At 37.7% G+C, this 23,898-nt stretch overlaps 1 protein-coding gene across 1 annotated transcript in view; it reads right to left on the bottom strand.

The window, feature by feature from the left end:
- Window positions 1-720: 720 nt before the first annotated feature.
- LOC137498879 (uncharacterized) overlaps window positions 721-23,898 on the bottom strand; it is a 40,718-nt gene continuing 17,540 nt past the window's right edge. Inside the window, exons 4-6 of the mRNA XM_068226549.1 lie at window positions 22,605-22,678; window positions 7,617-7,733; window positions 721-967 (exon numbers count right to left, since the gene is read on the bottom strand). Of these exons, the coding sequence (XP_068082650.1) occupies window positions 721-967; window positions 7,617-7,733; window positions 22,605-22,678 (438 nt within the window). The remainder of the gene's footprint in view (window positions 968-7,616; window positions 7,734-22,604; window positions 22,679-23,898) is intronic.

Genomic DNA, 23,898 nt, shown 5'->3' with positions numbered 1-23,898 from the left:
TACGAAAATGTTAAATTAGGAAATATTTTGAAACCGAAGTGTAAAGTATTGAAGTGGACTCGGTTGAGAAATGTAGTCCTTTGCTGGAGAGCGATGGCTCAAGTGATACGAGTAGGGACCGACAGTGTGACTGCCCCCATTCAGGACAGTGATTGTCTATATAAAGCGGAAAACCAGCGGGAAGTTGACCTGACCTTAATGAACTATCGAGTGCGTAACGCAGTACACCGTACGGTGTTTTAAACATTAGTGACCCTACAAGAACTTAAGCTACCTGAACATTTGTATATACTCTTTGAGGTTCAAAAACAAAAGCCTTGTACATTGTACTCCACAAGGATGTTTCTTTATAGCTGACATATTCGAACAAAAAACACCTGTTCTGTCAAAAGTCCTTTCAAGTGGTTCCCGTTCCTTGTCAATAAATTTGCTTGGACGGAAGAAGCAAGCAAACCAGTCCACTGTAATCAAATTGCTTTGCACGTGACTTTATCAATCTTTTCGACCCTTTATCATGTATCCGAGGAATTAGCACACTTTTAAGCGAGAGTGTGTGTAAAATGAAGGTAGACAGGTTCAAACAAGGAGTACTCCAGTAGTTTAACACCGGCCGGGAACAAACCTGTTCTACACACCGAGCTAGAAAGGATAAAGCTGCTCCAGCAGAAGAGAACTATTTTTCCACAAAACCTCGACGAGACTAGTTTCAGCTCGATGCGGCTAACAGCTGTCGAGACTGTGGATCACGTTCAAATGGACTGCGTAGTTTAATGTCATGAGAAAGTAATGTGCCACACAATAATGAGCTGATGTGATCAATCGAGCTGGAATGTTGGTAGCTAAATTCTTCTCTGAAGAACCTACGTGACATATTTTTGAGCTGAATGGAGCACTATTCGACGTGTTCATGTCTACATTTTTCGGTATTGTGGCGGGGATTCTGAAGGTGATCGGCATCAGACACAACCTGTAAAGAACAAGCAGCAATCCAGAACTGAGTAAGATAAGGCTGCCGCTTTCCTCAATCCTAGAAGAGGAAATCTACTCTCAGAGATTTGCGGACGATATTGTTATTCTGTCAGAATCTGTACATGATCTGGAGAAAAAAAGTACAGGATGAAAGTAAATAAATCCAAAACAAAGGTAGTGGGAGTACAGTCGAACGACGTCAGGTGATGCAGAAAATATTAGATTAGGAAACGGTCTTAAAAGAACTGTTGTTACTAATGATGACTGAAGTAAAATGCAGACTAGCCCTTCTTTCCTATGAAAATAAATTTGCTGACTTCGAACACTAATACAGGATTCAGAAAGACTTTTTGAACACCTCCGTCTGCAACCGGGCATTGTCTGGCAATGAATCATGCACGATAAATTGCACAGAAAGAAAGAAAGAAAGAAAGAAAGAAAGAAAGAAAAGGGAAGCTTTCGAAATGTGGTGTTCCAGAAGATTGCTTAAGGTGAGACGGATGGATCGAATCACGACTGAAGAGATACCGAATCGAGTTGGCAAGAAACAAACGATTTGGCGAAGAAGCGATAGGACGTCTTAAGACACCGTGGACTCGCTCAGTTAGTTTTTGTGGGAAGTGAAGGCTCTAAAAGCTGCAGGGAGAGTCCAAGGTATGAATATTATTAGATAGGTGTCGGATGTAGTACTTTCGTAGAAATGAAAAGATTAGGACAGGATAGGGTGGCAGGGAGGGCTGCATCAAACACTATATGGACTAATGACTCAAACGACAACATGTGGCGTACGATTACGATTCAGCGCATCAGTAAGCAGAAGTTACGGGATATGAGAGGCAGGGTAGACAAGCTGTTTGCTTGTGTGACAGGCACGAACAGACCCAAGCACCAATCTGTCCCCTATCATTACACATTAGCAGAGGTAATTGGACTCTTGAGGGGCGGAAAGTTCATTCGTACGATGTCGGCATGTACAAGATTGCTGGTGACACATTTGGTGTTTACCCGACAAAATTCATTAAAATTCAACCTTAGACGCCCGAATGAGATTCAGTTTACTCTGACATCTAGTAGCCTAGAGTCAAACGGAACATCGATATTCACGGGCAAGCATTCGGATGGCGTCAAATTTAAATATTAATACCATACGGTTATTATTACTAAGTGTGGCTCGACGGACAAATGGTTTGTGTATTGGTCCTTTGTCCAGGTCATTCCGGGTTCGTTTCCCGACCGGTTCCACGATTTTAACCTTCATTAGTTAATTCCGACGACTTGGGCGCTGGCTGTGCCGTTTTCAGGGTTACAAATAATGGACAGGGCCCCAGATGGCGTCAACTCAAAATACCTGCGCCAGGCCTCCTCGGAGGCTACACACCGTGGTCTATAGAGGGGCAATGAATGCCTATTAAGAATTGTATTTTCTTTCTTTTCTCATTTGATGAATCTGAAGCAACAGCAACAACAAATTTACAAGAAAGTCCATACAAAAAAAACGGGGAGCTGAGAAGCTCGAAAACATGTTACAAGGGAAATGAAAAGCTCTTAAGACTTGACAGTTGCGGGAGCTGGTAAGCTCAAGAGAAACATACACAAAACAGCCCGTAACCTTAGGAGAAATTTACAAATATTTGTGGGGAGAAGACACTCATCTCACAAAATGTTGTGAACCGTACGTCTCGTATATCATATAAGTTCGAAAACTGATTAGGGTAGCCGAAAAGTACACTTCATCAGAAGAAGCGGTAATTCCAGACAACCTTACGTATGTCGGGCCTCGAACCTTCGAGTTCAAATTAAATTTACTTTATACCCCTACATTTGGCCAGGAAATACCTGTAATGGTGAAACGTTTACACTCGAAGTAACACCCACAGCCGGATTAATTTACTTATCTAACGCGTACAATATACTGAAAGAATAAGGCCCATACTACACGGCCACATAAGTGGACAGACCAGAAAAGAAGAGGATACATACGAAAGGCCGAAACATGAACTGAGAATGGATGATGAAAAACCGCGCAAATCAAAATAGAACTAAACAGCACCTAATAGGGCTTCAGGCTAAGCCATACTACGGAGTGACTAATGGAGAGGAAGTTAAATTTTAAAAACCGGTGCCAACACATAGCCTACTACTACAAGTACAAAGTCCCCATCCTCATTCTCCGGACAAAACGCCATCTACTGCGTGATATACCCTTACTCCCACCTGCCGACCAACGGTGTTAGATCATATAGAATTGACACCTTGACGATCACAGACACGAGGCGGGCTGGTTCGAAATTGTCGGAGAAAGACCGTGCCTTCTGATCAGATCATTTATAATAATTGTAGGTCTATATTTTACATTGTAACACGGGCTGCCTTCTTTCTACCGCGAGACGCGGTGACGTGTCAGTAATGATCTGGGCAGCAATTCTCCAGGTCTCGTTGTTACTTGTCCCAGACGAATGAAGCCAGAGATTACGTAAGAGGAGCATCCTATGACAGTGCTCCAGTGTACACAGCTAAAGAGGTTTGGGGAGCATCAGGATGAACTTGAACGTCCTCCCTGGTCCATTCAATCCTCGTCTTAGACATCATCGAACCATCGGACGTTCACCCACCGTCATATCTTTTCTTGCACTGTTTCGGTGGTAAAAATCAATGGATAGCAATTCGACGAATTATATAAGAAATCAGAGAAACATGAACATTTTGCAAATATACGGAACACGAACACAGTGTAATATTATGGACAATCAAAAATATGAATAGATTTGTTCTGCCTCTTAAAAACACAAAATAAATGAAGAGGAATAGTCTCAGAACACCTCCGGCCCGGCCTGCATTCACAAGCAGCAACCCTGTCGACAACGACTGTGCGGGATCCAGGTATGTTTACATCCTAATAACAGTTAACAAATTATACGGGTTATTCAGCTAAGACGTCCACCTGAAATGATTCGTGAACAGTTTAAGATACTGGCATTCTGTCTTCACTTTCGTTAATGGTATTAAGGAGCACATAGTTCAACATGCAGTGCTTTCCTAGGCTTTCGACAAAATTTATCGTCACACACGTTTCCATATGAGAACTGCTGATGATAACTATCAAGCTTACACTCGTAGTTACTGGGACGTCGCACAGCTCGCAGCACACGAGAATCGGTCTCGAGAGCGTTGGCCATCACCTCTGCTGAAATAATTGGAGCTAAGTCGGGCATTTTAGATTACACGTCCCACTCATGTGTAATGGGGGTTGCATAGGTAGCAAAGGACATCATCTCCGTCTCAAGTTCGAATAATGCACGCCTCTGGTATCCAAGTGTCCTATCTACAGTTATTCACAAATTATGCAGGATTATTCAGCTAAGATGTCCACCCCAAATAAGTTGTGAACAGTTTAAGATACTGATATTCTGTTTTCACTTTCGTTAATGGTGTTAAGGGGTTCATAGTTGAACATGCAGTACTTTTCCAGGCTTTTGACAAAATGTATTGGCTCACACTTTTTCATATGAGAACGTTATTTTGCGCAATAACTGCCAATGATATACTATCAAGCTTACAATCGTAGTTACCGGTACGTCGTACAGCTTGCACTACAGGAGGATTGGTCTCGAGATTCTCGCGAGCGTCTCGAGATCTGCGACGTCAGTCTCAAGAGTCTCGAGCGAGAGCGTTGCCGATCACTATGGCTACATAACCAATGTTATTACTAGCATCACACATACCTCGGTCACTCCCACACTGTCAAAACCACGGGTGAGACTGACGCAGATCAATGAAAGTAACAAATTTGTTCTAGCCCATGACAGAATATATACTACATTGTAAAAGCTACATCTTGCCAGCAAACTACACAATACAGTTCGCAATGAAATAGTAGACAAGAGTAAGGCGTCTTAAAATGTACAGTAAAACGGAAAATGAATTTCCCAGTAAAATGTTGATAAAGAAGGTAAGGATTCCTGAACGAATGAAATCAGACACCGAGCGGTTTGGGTGACGGTCGGGGGATAGTGGGCTCGAACCTCACTGTCAGCACCCCTGAAGATAGTTTTCCATGGTTGCCAGACAAATTTTGGATTTTGGGGCTGTACATTAATTAAGACCACGTCCGATTCCCTCCAACTCCTAACCATCGTCGATAAAAGACCTATCTACGTCGATGCAACATAAGCAAGAAAGAAAATCATGCATACAATATGGAGATAGCTTCAAGAATACGGTATGTGGTTCATAAGAAAGTAACTCCTGATAATTTGATTGATACAGAAAATATTCATTTTTCATATATTTAATTCGTCTGAGATTTTTGGAACTGGAAGGATGATCAGCTCATGGTTTAGCTGCTTGCTTCCCACAAGAAAGGTTGAGGTTCGAATCCCGGTCCATCCTTGGTTGAGATTTTCATCTTGGGATTAACGAGGTGTCTGAAACGGCGTCCGGCCATAATGAGCCTGAGTGACTCCAGTGAGCTCAGAAATACCTGGGATAAGCTGGAGAAAGATAAAGGTTTATAACTCTGTATGACATAACTTGTCATGAGTCCAGCTGAGCCTGCCTTCAGTACTTGGTGAACCGGAGAAGAATGCGCCTTCGCTGACTCCACCGCTCTGCTGAGGAACGGCACTTCATCTGCGATATCCCATCGGCCTCCAGAGAGAAGTGGTGTATATGGTTCATATTAACAAAAATGCTTTATAAGTAGTCACGAAATTCTTTGTTACATTTGACGACCAACTGAAAGGAAACGTGTACAAAATAACAAGGTCATCAAAATGTAAACTTCTACCTTCCTAATTTAGAAATAACAAGTCATTCAGCATAAATCATTCACCATCCTTTCTGATAATACAAAGTGATACTGAGGTACGCAATATTCTTCCTTCCGTGTTTAGAAAGTAACAAGGTCATCAGATATATAATAATAAACACTTTATTAATCATCATAATTAATAAAGATACAGAACACACATCATGCATGGTATAAACAAAGTTTGTCATATGTACTGTCACCTCTCAATATTACATAAGTTCACAATGGATAAACCCCCCGTTTTTGCATGTAATTACATGATATCGACTGCAATGCTCGCTGCACAGCTTGCAAATACAGGTTTCGTCAGGGGGATGGAAGTACTCAGTGTTGCACATGGACCGCCATCGAGTTAACGAAATGTCGCATGTCCTGATTGGTCTTTATCCATGTTCTATTCATCATCGTCTCCGTTGAGTAAAAATCGAGCCACATTTCTTCCCTCTTCTTCACTTCCCAAGCATCTGTGGATGGAAGCCCTCACTTCATTCGGAGGTCCTCGATGAAGATGGTATCCTTTGCAAGCTCATATGCAAGCCCTGATTTTGTGTATTTTGATATTCCCAGTGTAGCTTTCTGGAAGGGCGACTTGACTGCTTCAATTGTCTTCAGCTCAGCCAGACCCAGTTTATCCCATATAATATACAGTCCATATGTGGCAATTGGCGCAATTTTCGCATCGAATAGTTTCAAAGCAGTTTCTAGTGAAAGCTTGGTAATAGTTTTAATATCATATATCATATACTGGACCTATTTTGTAACACATTATATACAATTTTCCATCTTTATGGATAGAAGATAAATTTAGCCATTCAGGTAAGCCTACATTTCACGCCTTTTCCCCCGAAGCATTTTGGAGGACCTAGTGGGATTACTGGAATGCGTGTTTTCCAAAATTAATCACGCTTTTCAAGCTTGTGTTAGGAATTCAATACATGCTTCTACAGTACCTTCTGAACAAATACGTCAATTTCAAGATTCTCCATTAATGTATTCCGCCATTTCCCCAATTCAGCATCTAGTTTAGAACTAAAGCATACGTTAATTAATTACCATATGCCTCGCATCCAAACAATGCACGGAATAACATTTCTGTGCTACAGTCGCACCATAATACTTTTAAACTCTATGGGTTAACACGTAGTTTCCAAAAGTAACAGAAAATTTACTACTGCATTCCCTACGACACGTCATTTCACCAGCAAGAAGTAACATACGTGCGTGATCCTAAATAATCATTTCCCGTTTCTCAGAGTGAACAAGCATGTGAGTCTTGAGACGACTTTCTATCGCAAACGTGCTATTGCATTCCCTACAACAGAATGGCCGTTCTGCAGAATGAAGTAAAGTGTGGATTCTAAGAGTACCTTTTCGACGGAATGTACTATCGCACTCCTTGCAGCGGAAAGGCCTCTCTTCAGAGTGAACAACCATGTGGTTTTGGAGGTGTCCCTTCTGCTTAAACGTGAAATTACACTCTTTACAACTAAACTGTTTTTCTGAGTGAGTTCGCATGTGGGTTCGAAAATCACTTTTCCGGAGAAATGTTCTATTGCACTCCTTACACCAATACAATCCATCTTCAGAATGAACCAACATGTGAGTTCGGAGACGACCTTTTAATGTAAACATCTTACTGCACACATTACAGGAGAATGGCCTATCTCCAGAATGCAGTACAACGTGCTCCTTTAGAGTACTTTTTCGGCGGAATGTACTACCACACTCCTCACATCGGTAAGGCCTTTCCTGAGAATGAATTACCACGTGCCTTCGGAGGGAATTCCGCTGTTTAAAAGTAAAATTACATTCTTTACAATGGAACAGCATTTCTGACGTGTGTTTTACCAACTCGGTGTGAAGGTTACTTCGCTGATTAGACGTACTATTGCCTTCTTTACAAATGTACGATTTTTCACCAGAGTGCACGGACAGCACAGCAATACTCTCCACACTGAAAAAGAAAAAGCCAGCTGCACTTTTGAGGAAGTAAGTGGGTCAACAACACTACACTGGTTGAATGAGTGAACATCAAGATCAGTATCAGAACGAACATGTGAAATTTGCTAACTTTTAAAACTGTTTTCCGAACATATTATATTACCATAATACATCACCTTAAGCAGAATGAGTCACCTATAATTGGGACGAGCTGTGTTTTAACATTATAGTTTCTTCAGCAGCTGAAGATGACCTACTAAAGAGTCGTAACCAGTACTGCTATTTTAGTATGTTTTAAGTACCTTATAAAGAATAAATGTATTGATTAGGTGGAAAGTTTCCTATCTTTATATCTGCGAACACTTTAAATATCAATACGGACAATGAAGCTAATAGATTATAACATACTGTAAACATTACCCGGAAAAAGCATTCCTATGCAAATCTCACTATGACTTGCTTCACAAGCGATGTGTATCCTGTAAAAATTGTTACCTTTTCATATCATTAATAATGTCATAAATTTAATGATTAGCATGATATATCGTCATCTGTGTCGTTTCCTTTTGTAATTTTAACATTCCTTAGTAAACCGAAGCTCCACTGTTCTAATAATAATCATTTCTGAAATTATGTAACAATATTATGTAAGAATAAAACAATAATAGACTCCAGTCCACGTTACTTTCCTTGCCATTAATAACTGAATACTGATGGTTGCATGTGGGGTGACAAATACCAGAGAAATTCCACTATCTGTTGCACAATTCACAGCATGCTGAGAAAGGAACGGGCACTGTGCCGCACCCTATGAATAACTTATGTGAACAAGCAATACAATTCAACAGCAAATGGTAGAGCTAGTATCACGTGACGGCCTGAAGTTGAGATGTTGGACACACTACGTACTATGATATTTTGTATGAGCATCCGTCTCCCCGCAAAAGGTGACATCGTCTTCAGCGTGTTAAACATAATGTGCAATCATTTTGTATTAATCAGCTGGAGTAAAGCAAGTACTTTCCAGAGTGAAACGTTCTGACTTAAATTACCCTCATACAGATATATAGCAAAATATCATCCGGCCCTATGGCTCAATGGTAAGCTTTCTGGCCTTTGCTCCATAAGGTCCCGGGTTAAATTCCCATCCGGGGTGGGGATTTTATTCTTAATTAGTTCATTCATCTGGCTTGGGGGCTGGGCTTGTGCACCATTTTCATCACTAGAAATCATCTTAAGTAAGGGCCCATTCTCACACATACGCAAGTCACATATGAGCCGCTGAGAGCCTAAGTGGTCTAAGTCAAGAAATGTCAGTTTTGAATTATACCACTCAGTGCACTTATAACGCATGAAAATTTCTTGTGAAGAAGTGGTATAACGATAACTCCCATGAGAGACACTTGAGAGCGCCAGATGCATTCTTACCGAGCTCGATAGCCGCAGTCACTTAAGTGCGGCCAGTATCTAGTATTCGGGAGATAGTGGGATCGAACCCCACTGTCGGCAGCCCTGAAGATGGTTTTCCGTGGTTTCCCATTTTCACACCAGGCAAATGCTTGGGCTGTACGTTAATTAAGGCCACGGCCGCTTCCTTCCCACTCCTAGCCCTTCCCTGTTCCATCGTTGCCATAACACCTATCTCTGTCGGTGTGACATAAAGCAAGTAGCAAATAAGGTGCATTTTTCCCATCATGCCAGAGTGGAGCACATTGATAGGAATAGTGGTATAAGTCAAGCATCACAGCCTCATGGTTGTGCTGTTCTGTGTTCATTATCATTGTTATTTACGTTCTGAAATGAAAAAGTCCTTGTAACTGTGCTAATAAGCATCGGTATTGTTTTCTTTATTTAGACTTTTAATATTCAGGTGTATGAAGGTAAAATAGACTTTATAAGGGAAATTCGCTCATAGATCATGCTATCAGGACACTAATTTCTTCCAAATGATAGGAATTTCGGAGTTATCGACAGATAATCAAGAATTGCTCAAATTTTCATTCCGGATGATTGGTGTAATACCATTCAAAGGGCAAGGAGAAAATAACCCTTTGCCGTTTATAGAATGGCTCTCAATGACTTTGTCCTAAAAAGAATAGAGAAAAGTGTAACATTTAGAAAGATGAACACGCACAGAGAAAAGATCAGTTGGCTTCATGTTCGAAGACTTCGTTTTCAGAAAGACTCTCCGCATCTCATTCTCTATAAGGAGTCTCTCGATGAAGGAATCCCTTTTAAAACTTTGGACATTACTCCTTCACATCGTGTTCGTGGCCTTCCTCGTTTGTCTGGTGTTCAACTCATCCCTCTCAACAACGCTGTGTGGCCTGTCACCGAGGCTAAGAAGAGAGACATGATGACGCTTCTCCCATATATCCCTCCGGTACACCTCACTTTCTTCAATCACTAGATTACGTAGCTAGCATTTAACAGAGCAATTATTTTAACTCAATCTGTGAGAGAAAAGGTTGTAATGGAAGCCGTACGTGCAGTTTCACATCTACTGTACGACATTATGATTTGTTAACAATTATTTTATAAATACTTTGCCATATTAGAGGTCGTAAACTCCTTACAGAGTGGGCTTAACTCACCCTCTGAATGGTGCTCCACATGGCGTCTTAAGCCTAATCCTACCAAGTGTTCCTCTATTTCGATCACGCTTCGCAAATCCCTGAGATTCTCAGTAAATATTCCCTCCTCGGAAACCCGTTCCCAACTCTAACAGAACAAAATGACTTAGGAGTGTTGTTTGACAGCAAATTGTTATTTGTCCCCCACATACAAAATATAACCTCACAAGCAATGTCACTTCTCGGTTTGTTGTATAGATTTTCTGACATCAGCGATGTCCACGCCCTCCGAGCCTACTATGTATCTTGCATCCTACCGATTATTGAATTCACGTCTCCTGTTTGGTCTACCTCTTCACCCACTAATCTGAATCACATAGACCATGTGCAGTCATTCTTCTGTTCCATTGTTAGAGCCAGAGCATCTGATTGTTGAAACTTAAGCAGTAATCAGATACTAGATAAGTTAAACCTTTGCCCGTTATCTAGTCGCAGAAAAGTAGCCAACCTTAGATTCGTATATAAGGCTGTTAACGGTTTAATTTGTTCTCTCGAACCTGCATCCTTCTTTTCCTTACATGTTCTAACTTGCAAAACCAGGACTAATCCGCCCCTTCTTATTCTGTATTCCCGCCTCTCTCTCATTCAAAGAAGTTTATTTATCCGCATACCAACTCTTTATCTTCTGAAAGGAACTTAGACGTTTTTTCTTCGTATGCCTCCTTTAATCGATTCTTCCTTAACCTAGTTCATTTTCTTCATATTCCTTTCTTTTCTCTTCTCATTGCTGTCTTCTCTTTTGTACATAATGTAATATTCATTTATTTATTTATTTTTTACTGTACTATACCATTACTTATGTGTTATATCTGTATTTATCTTACTGTGCCTAGCTATAAGTTCTTCTCTTCGTTTTATGTTCAATCTTCAATTTTCCTTGTTGTTTCTTTTGCCTTTATGTTTTGTTCTTAATTGTTGTGGCTTTATTGTTATTTTGTTAGTTTTTATTTTTTTACTCTATTTTTATCATTAGATGTTTTTTCCTCATTGTTCTTCCACTTACTTTTTTATGTTTGCCTTGTGCTACTCCACTGTAAATATATTTTTCCTTTGCGGAACTCTGTAATTCGGCTTCTTGCTGTTTTGGTTTCCCAAATAAATAAATAAATAAATAAATAAATAAATAAATAAATAAATAAATAAATAAATAAATAAATAAATAAATAAATAAATAAATAAATAAATAAATAAATAAATAAATAAATAAATAAATAAATAAATAAATAAATAAATAAATAAATAAATAAATAAATAAATAAATAAATAAATAAATAAATAAATAAATAAATAAATAAATAAATAAATAAATAAATAAATAAATAAATAAATAAATAAATAAATAAATAAATAAATAAATAAATAAATAAATAAATAAATAAATAAATAAATAAATAAATAAATAAATAAATAAATAAATAAATAAATAAATAAATAAATAAATAAATAAATAAATAAATAAATAAATAAATAAATAAATAAATAAATAAATAAATAAATAAATAAATAAATAAATAAATAAATAAATAAATAAATAAATAAATAAATAAATAAATAAATAAATAAATAAATAAATAAATAAATAAATAAATAAATAAATAAATAAATAAATAAATAAATAAATAAATAAATAAATAAATAAATAAATAAATAAATAAATAAATAAATAAATAAATAAATAAATAAATAAATAAATAAATAAATAAATAAATAAATAAATAAATAAATAAATAAATAAATAAATAAATAAATAAATAAATAAATAAATAAATAAATAAATAAGTAAGTAAATAAATAAATAAATAAATAAATAAATAAATAAATAAATAAATAAATAAATAAATAAATAAATAAATAAATAAATAAATAAATAAATAGATCGATCAATCAATCAATCAATCAATCAATCAATAAATCAATCAATCAATAAATAAATAAAACTAACCTGTACATTTTCCTTTTACTCAACTTCGCCAAAACATTTATCGGAAGAGTGGTACAACATTTGATTTGTAACACTTTACCTTTTGCTATGAGTAAACATCTGACAGGAAAAGTGGTACACCAAATTTTAGGAACTATCAAAAGCAATTTAAGGAACAAATAACAAAAATGTATTTATTAAATATAATTCTAATATATCATCTGCATATTTCATCAAATGAATCATGAATTCTTGTAAAGCCTGAATTTACATGAAATGAAATGCAAAATTTTTAATTTCTCAGAATGGGGGGAAAAAAGGACTTCAACCACTTTGGCTCTCAGAGCTCATATCAGGATGTCTACTAGAAAAAATCCTGTATCAAGCCTCTCCAGAGTCAATATGTCATTATTATTATTACATAAAATTCTGTAACAGTAAATAGTGGTATGATCCTCTGTAGACTATACCATAACTTTGCTTGAAATATAAAGGAACTGAATTCCAAATAAAAATGTTAAAATATTTTTCTGAGGATCATGCATCCCTTCCAAAAAAAAAAGAAAAAGATACGTACATACACAGCCAGCTAAACGTTTCCAGACAAGCATTGAGCTGTTAAAGGATGGAATGAGATTAAAAGGAAACAACATATGTATGTATATTTTACAATAAAACTAAGACATCTGAGCAAGAAATAGACAATATGTACACATTTACTCCCACAGATCTCCAGAACACATCAAACTCTGTTCTCATAAAAAAATGCTTTGCTGCAAGTACACTTTTAACTATTCTCAGCATTCTCAGAAGAAGTTTTTCTAACATATACAGGTATACTTTGCCAGGCATTCTGCAAGAAGTTCCAATGCTTTTCCAATGAAGGAGGGCAAAAAAAAAAAAAAAAAAAAAAAAAACAAGGCTGTAATTTTATCCCACAGGAATGATGAGCATTTGCAGATTCTATTATAGCTTTCAGTAGTCAGACTTGCCACTACTTCTGCTGCCGGTTGGAGTTTTCTGACATTTTCTATAGGCCTACACAAGGTTGCTTACACTTGTCTGGCATGCATCTTTGTCCAAATCTGAAATGGTAGTAACAATAGTTACTGATTGGGTCAAATGTTCTTCACCTGTTGTGACTGAAGCTGCAGCTTCTGCAGTATGGACTTGGATTGTGACTGCATTGTTGGCCTAATGGAACAGCTGCAGTTGGTTGTTCTAATTTAGAAATTTTAGCAATTAGTTCATCATATGGAGCATTATTTGAACCACGACTTTCAACAATGCATATTTCACTACAGGGATTCATCTCCAACATTTTATCAGCTCTTACCACAACTCGATCTAGACATCCTGCACTCAATATTAGGATGTTCTTTATAGAATCTGGTATTTTGTTGATCCAAAGTGTTGGACAAATCCCGTTCAGCTAGGGATTGCACTTTTCTCAAAAGCTGACTAGGCTTATAATAATAAAGGTTTAATTTGTTCGGCTCACTTTCCTTAAAACTGTCAAGACGTTGTGATGTACCTCTACAAATTCATAACACAACCAGTCACATCATCTTTTCTGATAGAGCTAGTTGTATTTTCTTTCCTTTATAAACCACATTAATACTGATAGTTCCCAATCAAATTCCTTTTCATTCACCATGTTGTTTTTAAGGAATCCCTCTCCTGTCAAACAGCAGTGAAATCGTTACTCCCATAGGTATGAAGCTTGCTTAGATAATTGCTTCCCTCACTGAGCATTGCGGACGGTTCCGAGTTATTTCATGTAAGCTACAGACTGCGTTTTGGCTATCTTTTGGGATATACAAGACTATTTGATAGAACACTGCTTTTCAATTATTCTTCATTTTATAGCTTTTGTTTGGATTTCCTGACAAAATCCTTACAAAATTTAGAGAGCAACATAGCAGTACCCAGGAATCAGGCATGTTTTAGACAGGAATGAAAGTATTCATGAATGATGTGCTGTTACAAGTTCAGAATGTCCAAATGATGGTGAATTTTTAGAGTTTGATGATGAAATATCTCATAGCAACAATGTTTCAACTGATGAAGAGGATACAGCTTTCCGTTCACTGCCGTGGTACAAAATGAATCTGATAATTGTGTTACAACTGGGTTATGTATAATAACGCACATAGGCTGGTGTCAAGGCATGGCCTAATGAACCTGGAAACAAAGATCAAGTAACACGACTTCTGTTTGGCATGGATTTTTTGTCTGCAGCTGAGCTAAACAAACTTATACTACCAGCAGAATTCACAATCACATTATCATAATACATACCCTAAAACCCTGAAATGGATTAATGGTACTATCAGGAAGTTAATTATTTTTGCTTTGTGCATGTTGGTGTGGTAAGTAAAGAAATCATGTCTGGAAGATTACTGGTTACTGATCCCTTAATATTTCTGCTTCCTGGTGAGTTGGCCATGTGGTTAGGGACATGCGCTGTGAGCTTGCATCCTGGAGATAGTGGGGGGTTCGATCCCCACTGTCGGCAGCCCTGAATATTGTTTTCCATGGTTTCCCATTTCCACACTAGGCTGTAACTTTGTATACATACAATCAGTGGGTATGTAAATGATTAGAGTTGAAATTCTCTGTGACTGGTGAAATGGCCAGCAGACCATGGCTGCTTCCTTCCCACTCCAAGGCCTTTCCTGTCCCATCATTGCCAGAAGATCTATCATAAAAATCATAAAAATCATTAAAAAAAAATCTGCTATATTGATTACCACACCAGAAAAGAGCACTAGGACTACTCAGGAAGATCTCCAGAAAGAAGCAAAGTATTCCTTCAAAAGATAATCAAGTTCTGACAGGTTATGCACAGTTAGAAAGTGGCTGGGAATAGGGCTCTTGCATGAAGCTCACCCAGTCTGCAATGTCTTAATGTCTTGACAGCAGATCTCCATCAATCACCTGCTCTGAAGATGAACTGCTCAGAATTATTTTCTGCAGCAGGACCAGCACCCTTACAAGTGTGAGGCAAAGGGGATGGTCCTAAAGTATCACACATTTGGCATCCCACAGGAGAGATCATCCTTGTTCCATAGAACTAAAGTTAGATCATTAGGGTGTTTTCCATCTGTTTGACTAACATCATTTGGTTCCAAGATAGAAGGGGCATTCAGGTGTAAGAGTTCTTTTTTGAAGTCATTAATTTAACACGTTGATTGCCAGGACACACGTCCCGGTGGCCAAAGCATTTTTTCTTTCATGCATGTAGTAAATAAGCAGTAAAGCAAAAATCGAAGTGATATTTCACTTAAGTGTTCAATGTACATACGAAATACAATAAATATTCCCAGCACACCGAGGTACCGCCGTGGCCCCACAGGAAAGTTCACTGCATGGTTTTGCCTAGACGGCCAGAGCGGTACAGTCTAGTGGTACTAGAAGCTTGCATTGCTTGATAGTACACATTATAGATAACAGAGCGTGCCACAATTTGTTTATTAGTGCTTAGGACTACAATCGCAAGGCACTCATTGTTTTACAGTAGGGTGTGTGTGAAATACTTGCGAGATATTTCTAAGTTACTTTACCAGTGTACGGAGAGGTTAATTATAAAAATGAAACCGTTTTCTTCTCGAACTCGGAAGATAATGACGCTAGCTCTTCAGTATGAGAATTCTCGTAAGTAGTGTCCATGTCAAACTGATCTATTACGTTTTGCAACAAAAAAAACCTTCACCAAATTGAATTTGAAATATATTCATTTCGTATTTACTCCTTGCCAAATGCTCAATGGTAATGTAAAATGTTGCTATGTTGTCAATGAATGTTGTCAATTTAGAAAATGCAAACAAGCCCATGTTTACGCTATATTCATTGCGGTATGCGAAGAAATTAGCTCAGGTATAGGTGCAAAAATTTGGAAGGAATCAGTGTGGCCTATTGATTAGGTAGGCATAAGCTTCGGGTGAAAATGGAAAATCACAGAAAACCATAACCAGGTTTTCCGACAGTAGGATTCAAAACCAATCTCCAAAATCTTGAGCTCGCCAGTTAGCTAACCCAGCACAGCTAAGCGCATGGCTAAACTGATTAGACAAATACTCACCTATTGCCAATAAAAAGAGGATGGATTAATAAAAAATAAAGACTATATTTAGGAAACCAAGCATGCCAGGATTTGCTCCGAGGCCATAGCGGTACGCTTGCATAGCGAATTCAACAGCTCAGCGGTCCACCGGCCCGGCAGGGAAAGTCATATAGCAACACCTGTCAACGGTACTTTATACCGCCATGGCCTCATGAGACACTCTTGGCAGCCAACGTGTTAATAGACTCTTGAGAATTGAACAGAAAACTTGGGGCATCTTAAAGCATGACAGCCATAAATGTCGACTTCCATTCTACATATTCACCTCTGTGACTGACGTATTTTGCAATCTTAGATGTATTATCGTTATGTGTGCCCTTATTCAAATCTACCAATTGCTTAAATAAAAATAATTACACTCCACACATTTTGATCATATTACAAACAGCAATCCACATATAATTCCAAATAAATCATTGCCCAAATCCTCTTTCTTTGAACTCAACTCACAACCTGATTTACTTAACCTACTGCCTTCATGTACCCAAATTTATAAGACAAGTTCACCACCTACTGTAATATAAAATACACTACCCAAAAAAATGTAAGCACTCAGAAAAAAATGGTCAGATGTCAATGTAACTTTGTACACACATACCATCGGTGGGTATGTAAATTAATTCTCTGTAACAGGTGAAACAGCCACCAGGGTGCATTAGTGTTGTTTGTGTTACCAGGCCTGAGCACTGAACCCATGGAAAGTTTCATCCAAGGAGCGAGTGCTACAGAGATAACTGGGTGATGGAAATAGAAGAAGACAGGTCTCAATTGCGTACCACGTGATAATACTGTGGGGCAAAAAATCACGGATAGCCAACATTCTGCACAGAAATTTGATGTGGGGAGCCAGCCTCATGGGACAAAAAGTTGGGGTGAGAGTAAATTTGCACCTCCAATTACACTATGATTAGGAGAACAAATGATGCCACATGCCTGTTTGGAATTATGTAGAAAGATTGTCCGGAAGGGATATGCTAAATATCCCATGGAATTTAAATTACACAGTAGTGAAACTATCACATAAAGAGAGCGTCCCCACGTGATATACGGAACACATGGCCTGTCGCAGGGAATCCCACAATTGCATAAAAGGCAGGGATGATGCTATGGATATTGCAAGGAAGTTTACGATCGGATTCATGGAATCTGTTTAGCTACCTCTCGAGTGCACTGCTTCACTGATTTTCACAATATCAATGGAAGAGTTTGATATTCTCTCTGGGAGGAGTCTTTGGTCAGCCATCTGGTGCCAGGCTTGATAAATAGACCATCCAGAGGCGCACTCCAGATCAGTCAGGAAATAGTTTCGGAGCTTGCTCCACATCACTCCTCACAAGAATCGGTTCCATTTTGCGGGGATGATATGAGAGATATAAGCTCGTATTCAGAAAACGATTCAAATATATGTGTTTGAGAGCGAACAAATATGGAATAATTTCTATAACATTTAAAACAGTTTGTGATTATTATTTAATAGATAATAGGGCATAATTTCTGTGCGCGACGGTAGCCCTGAGATCACCATAGAGTCTGATTGTAACATTAAGTAAACGAGAGGATAATATTCTGTGTTGGTGTAAGAGTGTCTTCAGTGGAGAACGAGATATCAACCATTTTCCAAGAAACAGCCGCCCAACTCTGGACCCCTGGTTTACCAATGATGATTGTTGCTGATATGAAAGTATAGAAGCACCATGGAAGTATTCAGATAAGTGCATAATACCATTATTAGTAATTATGAATGCGTAATTTGTAAATAAGTCAACAGTAGATTAGGATGTATTTTTTAAAATGATATTTATGGGTTTAGTGTAGGAAACTTGTTGAGCGAGTTAATGTTGTTAATTTGCTAGAAATCATGAGGGAATCAGTGTAAGTAATCCACTTTCATCGTTGGGTTACAGTGATCGTGTAATTCATTTGGGAGCGGATCAGATGTAGAGTTTGTTTTTCAGAATAGCCACATTAAAATTTATTTTCTGAGTGCATTAGGTTAGAGATTAATGTGATAGAATATATAGTAGGCCTATAATCACTGCATGTACACAGAGCATAATTAATGCATGTATTTTTTTTAAAGTAGGAATGCACTAGATACATTTTCTTTTACATGTCAAATCAGTAGTAGATTTGTAACATAAGGTCCACGGATACAGATATGCTGTATTATGTATTATGAAAGAGGCTGGGATTCGAAACCACAACCTCCATTTAGATAGGGATTTCCATAAGGAAGTATTTTATATTAATTCGTTTATCCACCTGCATTTTAAAGAAGTATTTCATATTTTTTTTACACGTCTGATCATCGAGTTTAAGAGTGTTGTTTCTTTGTTGTTCTTTGGCGTGCTTAGGTCAGGAACACTGGTCTCTATTATTTGAGTCTGTGTCAGTACGTATTGAATAGTGGGAAAATCCCTTTTGACGATCCAGTTAATTAAAGTTGTCAATTGTTGCCTTACCAAAGGGTATTGCTGTGGTCATTTATATGAGAAGTTTAAAAGCATGTGAGTATTTTCAATATAATGAGAAGTGTACAGTACTGCGTGAGGTCATGCAGAGTTGAGATTTTAAAATGGGACTCGTGAGCGAAGGAAGACAGGTGGGTGTGGTTTCCCATCTGTTTCGGCTGTCAATTTGAAATGTATGGCTGAGGGGAAAACAGTGCTACAGTAAAAGATGGACCCTTGACCAAGATCGTATTTTCTGTCACAAGGGAGTTGTAAATGCGTTATGTTTGTTTCGTATACAAAGAAATTGTTCAGCCATAGGGCCAGGTAATTAATTAATGAATGTAGGATGTGGTTCATGTGGTTCATGTTTGTGGGTTACTATAGTCACGTCCTAGTTCGTGACCATAGCCAAGGGCTGAGTGGCCTATTAAGTGGTCCTGAGAGTCAGGATACCAGTTGCTATGGAATGGGAGTGGGCATCTCGGACATATTTAGTCATGGCCCTCCTTGTGCTCAGGCGGCTAGGACTATACAATTCACCGGTGGTCCATAACCCATTAGAGGAGAGATCCTCACTTGGACTAAGGATCATAGTGTTGTGATAGGAAAATTAAAAGTGGAAAACACTGAAAAACCCTCATTAAGAAGAGAGAAAAGAACTAAAGTATGGAAGTTGAAGGAGAAAAGCATACAAGAAGAATTTCAAAAGGAAATAGCACCCTTGGTACCCAGGACGGAGATGGGGAATGTTCAAGATGAATGGAAAAGATTTAAGGCGGCACTGGTTGGATGCGCAGATAAGGTATGTGGTAGATCAGGAAATGTGAAAGAGAAAGAGACATTCTGGTGAAATGATAGGGTAAAGAAAATGGCATGGAAAGCATAGAAAAAATCTAAGACTGAAGAAAGTATAAGAAACTATCTGGAGGAAAAGAATTTGACCAAGACAGTCATGGAGGAAGAAAAGAGGAAAGCTGGGCCTTATTCACACAGACATTGAGTGATGATATGGAGGGCAGCAGGAATTACTGTATGGTATTTTATGAAACAAGAAGAGAGATCAAGTAAACACCAGATTTGCGAAGGATGAAAGTGGCATAATATTAACAAAGCCAGAAGAAGTAAGAAATAGATGGAGTGAGTATTTTCAGAAGTTGTTGAACATGAGAACTAATAACAGTCATTCAATGAACGACCAGGAAATGCAATTAGTTGATGAAGAAATGAATAAAGAAATTACAATGTATGAAATTGAAATGGCAGTAAGAAAGATGAAGAATGGAAGAACTGCTGGAATAGATGAAATTTCAGTGGAGATGATAAAGGCAGCTGGAACTGTAGGCCTGCAGTGGACATATTTACTTTTCAGGATTGTCTGGGAGAATAAGAAGGTCTCTGAGAATTGGCGAAAAGGAAGAATCATCCCAATTTTCAAGAAAGGCGATAAGAAAGTATTGGAGAACTACAGGGGAATTACTCTGATAACTCATGTTGCTAAGATAATGGAGACCGAGCGAGCTGGCCATGCGGTTAGAAGCACGCAGCTGTGAGCTCGCATCCAGGAGATGGTGGGTTCGAACCCCACTGTCAGCAGCCCTGAAGATGGTTTTCCATTTTCACACCAGGCAAATGCTGGGGCTGTACCTTAATTAAGGCCATGGCTGCTTCCTTCCCATTCCTAAGCCTTTCCTGTCCCATCATTGCCATAAGACCTATCTGTGTCGGTGCGACGTGAAGCAACTAGCAAAAACAAAAAAAGGATAATGGAGAGGATACTGGAAAGTATAATAAGGTTTAGGGTTGAATATCAGAATGATTTCAGAAGTGGAAGGTCAACAATACAGCCCATTTTCATTATTAAAAGTAATAAACTTCATTGTTAGGTTCCGTATTGAGTTGAGACTATGCTTAAAGTAAATACAAAATTTTAATATTCCACCTTCTCAATACTAAAAAATCATTTGATGTTTTTACAAAAACATTACAATGATATTAAAAGGTACTAGTTTCGGTCCACTGTGGACCATCATCAACCTAGCCAAATTACAACAGTAAAAGACATAGTGATAAAAATAGTGTGGAGAAATGAGAGAGGATCTAGAAGGATGGGATGGTGGTGAAATGACAGATAAAAGTGAAAAACCGTATTTGCAAATAATGATAAAAGTAACAGAAGTGTTCACAATGACAAGTAAAATCTTGTGAAGTCACGTAAAAACTCTTGATGAGATAGTCTTTGGTTAGCAGTTACTCCTGTGTTGCACGATTGACATATATAAGTACATATATGCTTCTAGAAAGTTGTAGATGTAAGTTCCACTTATGCGTAGAGGGAAGAATTGTCCGATGAGACCAGCACAAGATTAAAAATTGACAAAGTTGAACCTGTTCTATGGTGGAATGAAAGGCTTTCTGTGTTAAACAGAAGTAGTCTCCGTTCAATCGGGACCCCAATGAACCTTGCGCTGCGTGGAGCAAACTTGCTGAGATGGGGTCATCTGTCTCCTGAAGAGAATCAAAGAGAAATTTAATTGATTTTGCCATTGAATGATTTGTTGTAGTGACATGGATTTCAAAGTAGTACTGTATGTTCAAGTGGAGAAACAGTTATCCATTCTCTCGTGACATTTTATTTCACAACATGTTTACCTTCATAACAATGTTCAATACACATGTGTGTCTAACAGGCTGCTAGAACTTTAGGATTTGTCTGTATATAAAGCTTCTAACACCAGATATCAAACTCGTATGCTTGATAAGATTCACATAACTTCACCTAACCTTACACGAGTAGGGTGTCTCCAACTGTATGCAAATAATATCACCACCCATCACTGACTACAGGAAATACTTAAATTCAAGAGAGTCTTGACAAGATTCCCTGCTTAAAGTTACCAACTGATACATACACTGCACAGCTGAGCACATCAATTATGAAGGATTGCTAGTGGTTTTGTTTTTAATATAAGGACCTAGCTGACAGACATATAATATGTATAATTATTGTGTGTGTGACAGCAAGATTACTTGATGTTCATATTGTTTAATGTACAGTTTACCATCTAAATCCCTTTATGAATGTGAGAATCCTCACACAAGTAGGGTGTCTCGAACAGTATGAACTGGATGTGAACGTGTTTGAATAAAATGCAACTCTGATAGACTTTAAGTTAATATATCTACAGGCAACAGTTGGAAAATTAGGTCAAGTATAAGAAAAGAAGCCCATATAAATATATTAAGTAATTATAAACCTTTCAATATACTATAAAATCAAACAAGGTTGAATTTGTCCATTTAGTTGACAATCTATCTCTGTGTGTAACTGGAGGTAATGCCATATTTCTGAGAAACTTGAGAATGCTTTGAGGGAAATAGTAGCAGATCACATTTCACATCATAAAAACATGACGACAAATAATGAAGTGACTGACCTTTTAGAGACTATATTAAATAAAAGTATATCCAGAAACAGATTAAATATGATCTTATAGTTCCTGAGCATTTCTCTTAATTCTAACCACTAGCTTTTATTAGAGTTTAAAGGTAACCTTGCACAGAAAAAATAAAGCGACAAAATTGCCAGTTAACAGACATAAACAATGCCTACAATTGAGCATGACAGTGAATAGGTAAACTTGAATTTTCATATTATGTGGGTTTGAATAATAATGTTATTGGCTTTACATCCCACTAACTACTTTCTTACAGTTTTCAGAGATGCCTTACGTAGGTTTAGTAGTGTACTTACTTGTTTTCTTCTTTGATATTTGGAACAGGTTGACGTTGTTCTATAAACATCTCCTTCTCAACACCTGCAGAATGCTATAAGTAAGAAATAAGGAAAGAAGAGTAAAATATATATACATAAGAAGCAGCTAACAATAACATTGGCACAATTAAATTATCATTAATTTATCTTCCAATGTAAAAATATAAGAAACGGAAGGGAAGTGTCAAATTAAGTCATAATTGCACAGAGGGGTAGAAAAATAAAAAGTAACAGAAAATGATACGAAAGCACTACAACAGGTAGCAACAGAAAAGGAGAAACTTGAAAGGATCAGGACAATCTACACATGTTAGAAAATTGTCTTTTAATTGCTCCTTCCTCCCATAACACCAAGCTATTTTAATTATCCTATGATGTGCTCCACTGCCTGTTGAAATCTTTCTACTCGTGACTTGACTTGTCACTTTTTGTTCCTTTCTGTTGCAAGGAGGATTCTAACTATACTGCAGACATGTAATGATCCTCATCCCAACATTCATGAATTACCTACCACCATTCCCAGACTGTTTCCCAATCATTTTTTCCTATGACAAGTTTCTAATTATATTTTATTCCAATGACACAGACTTTATATCTAATAAACCACATTGTTACAAAACAATGACAGGAGTTAGACAAAGTTTTGATGTCTCCATTGACCACATTACTTTCTTTGCAATGGATAACTCTGATACACCATATTACATTTACAAATGCAGCAAAAATTTACTATTAAATAATGTCTAAGTATGTGTAGTTTGTCCTTGTCCTTTCAAGTTTCTCCTTTTCTGTTGCTACCTGTTCTAATGCTATCATATCATTTTGTGTCCCATTTCCTACCTCTCTTACATAATTATGACTTGATTTAACACTATTATCATCAAGTTTACTGCCTTCACTGATCATTAAACCAAGTCTCATTATATTTGGTCTCGTCCTCCCAAACAGTTTCTTGTCAGAATAGTCTCTGCAGGATCAACTACAAGGAAGGGGATGTGCCCAACACATGTCACAGTAAACTAATTTGCATGTGACATTCTATTTAGTGAAGATAACTCCATCAACTCATGATATCCAAACTTCACACAACTGTCATAAAACCAGCCAATATGCCACAGCCAGAAATAGGCAATTACTGCAATATAACAGCTGCTATACACTATGCACATTGCGAAGAATAATGGAATTGTATCAGCTGTTGGATGATGCGGAGCAGCTGGCCTTGGAAAAATGCTAGTTGCCAAACAACACCTAACTATGAATTAAAATACCC

This window comes from Anabrus simplex, chromosome 3, assembly GCF_040414725.1.
Source record: "Anabrus simplex isolate iqAnaSimp1 chromosome 3, ASM4041472v1, whole genome shotgun sequence".
In the NCBI taxonomy this organism is placed as follows: Eukaryota; Metazoa; Arthropoda; class Insecta; order Orthoptera; family Tettigoniidae; genus Anabrus; species Anabrus simplex.
This window is presented reverse-complemented; position numbering and strand designations above follow the sequence as displayed.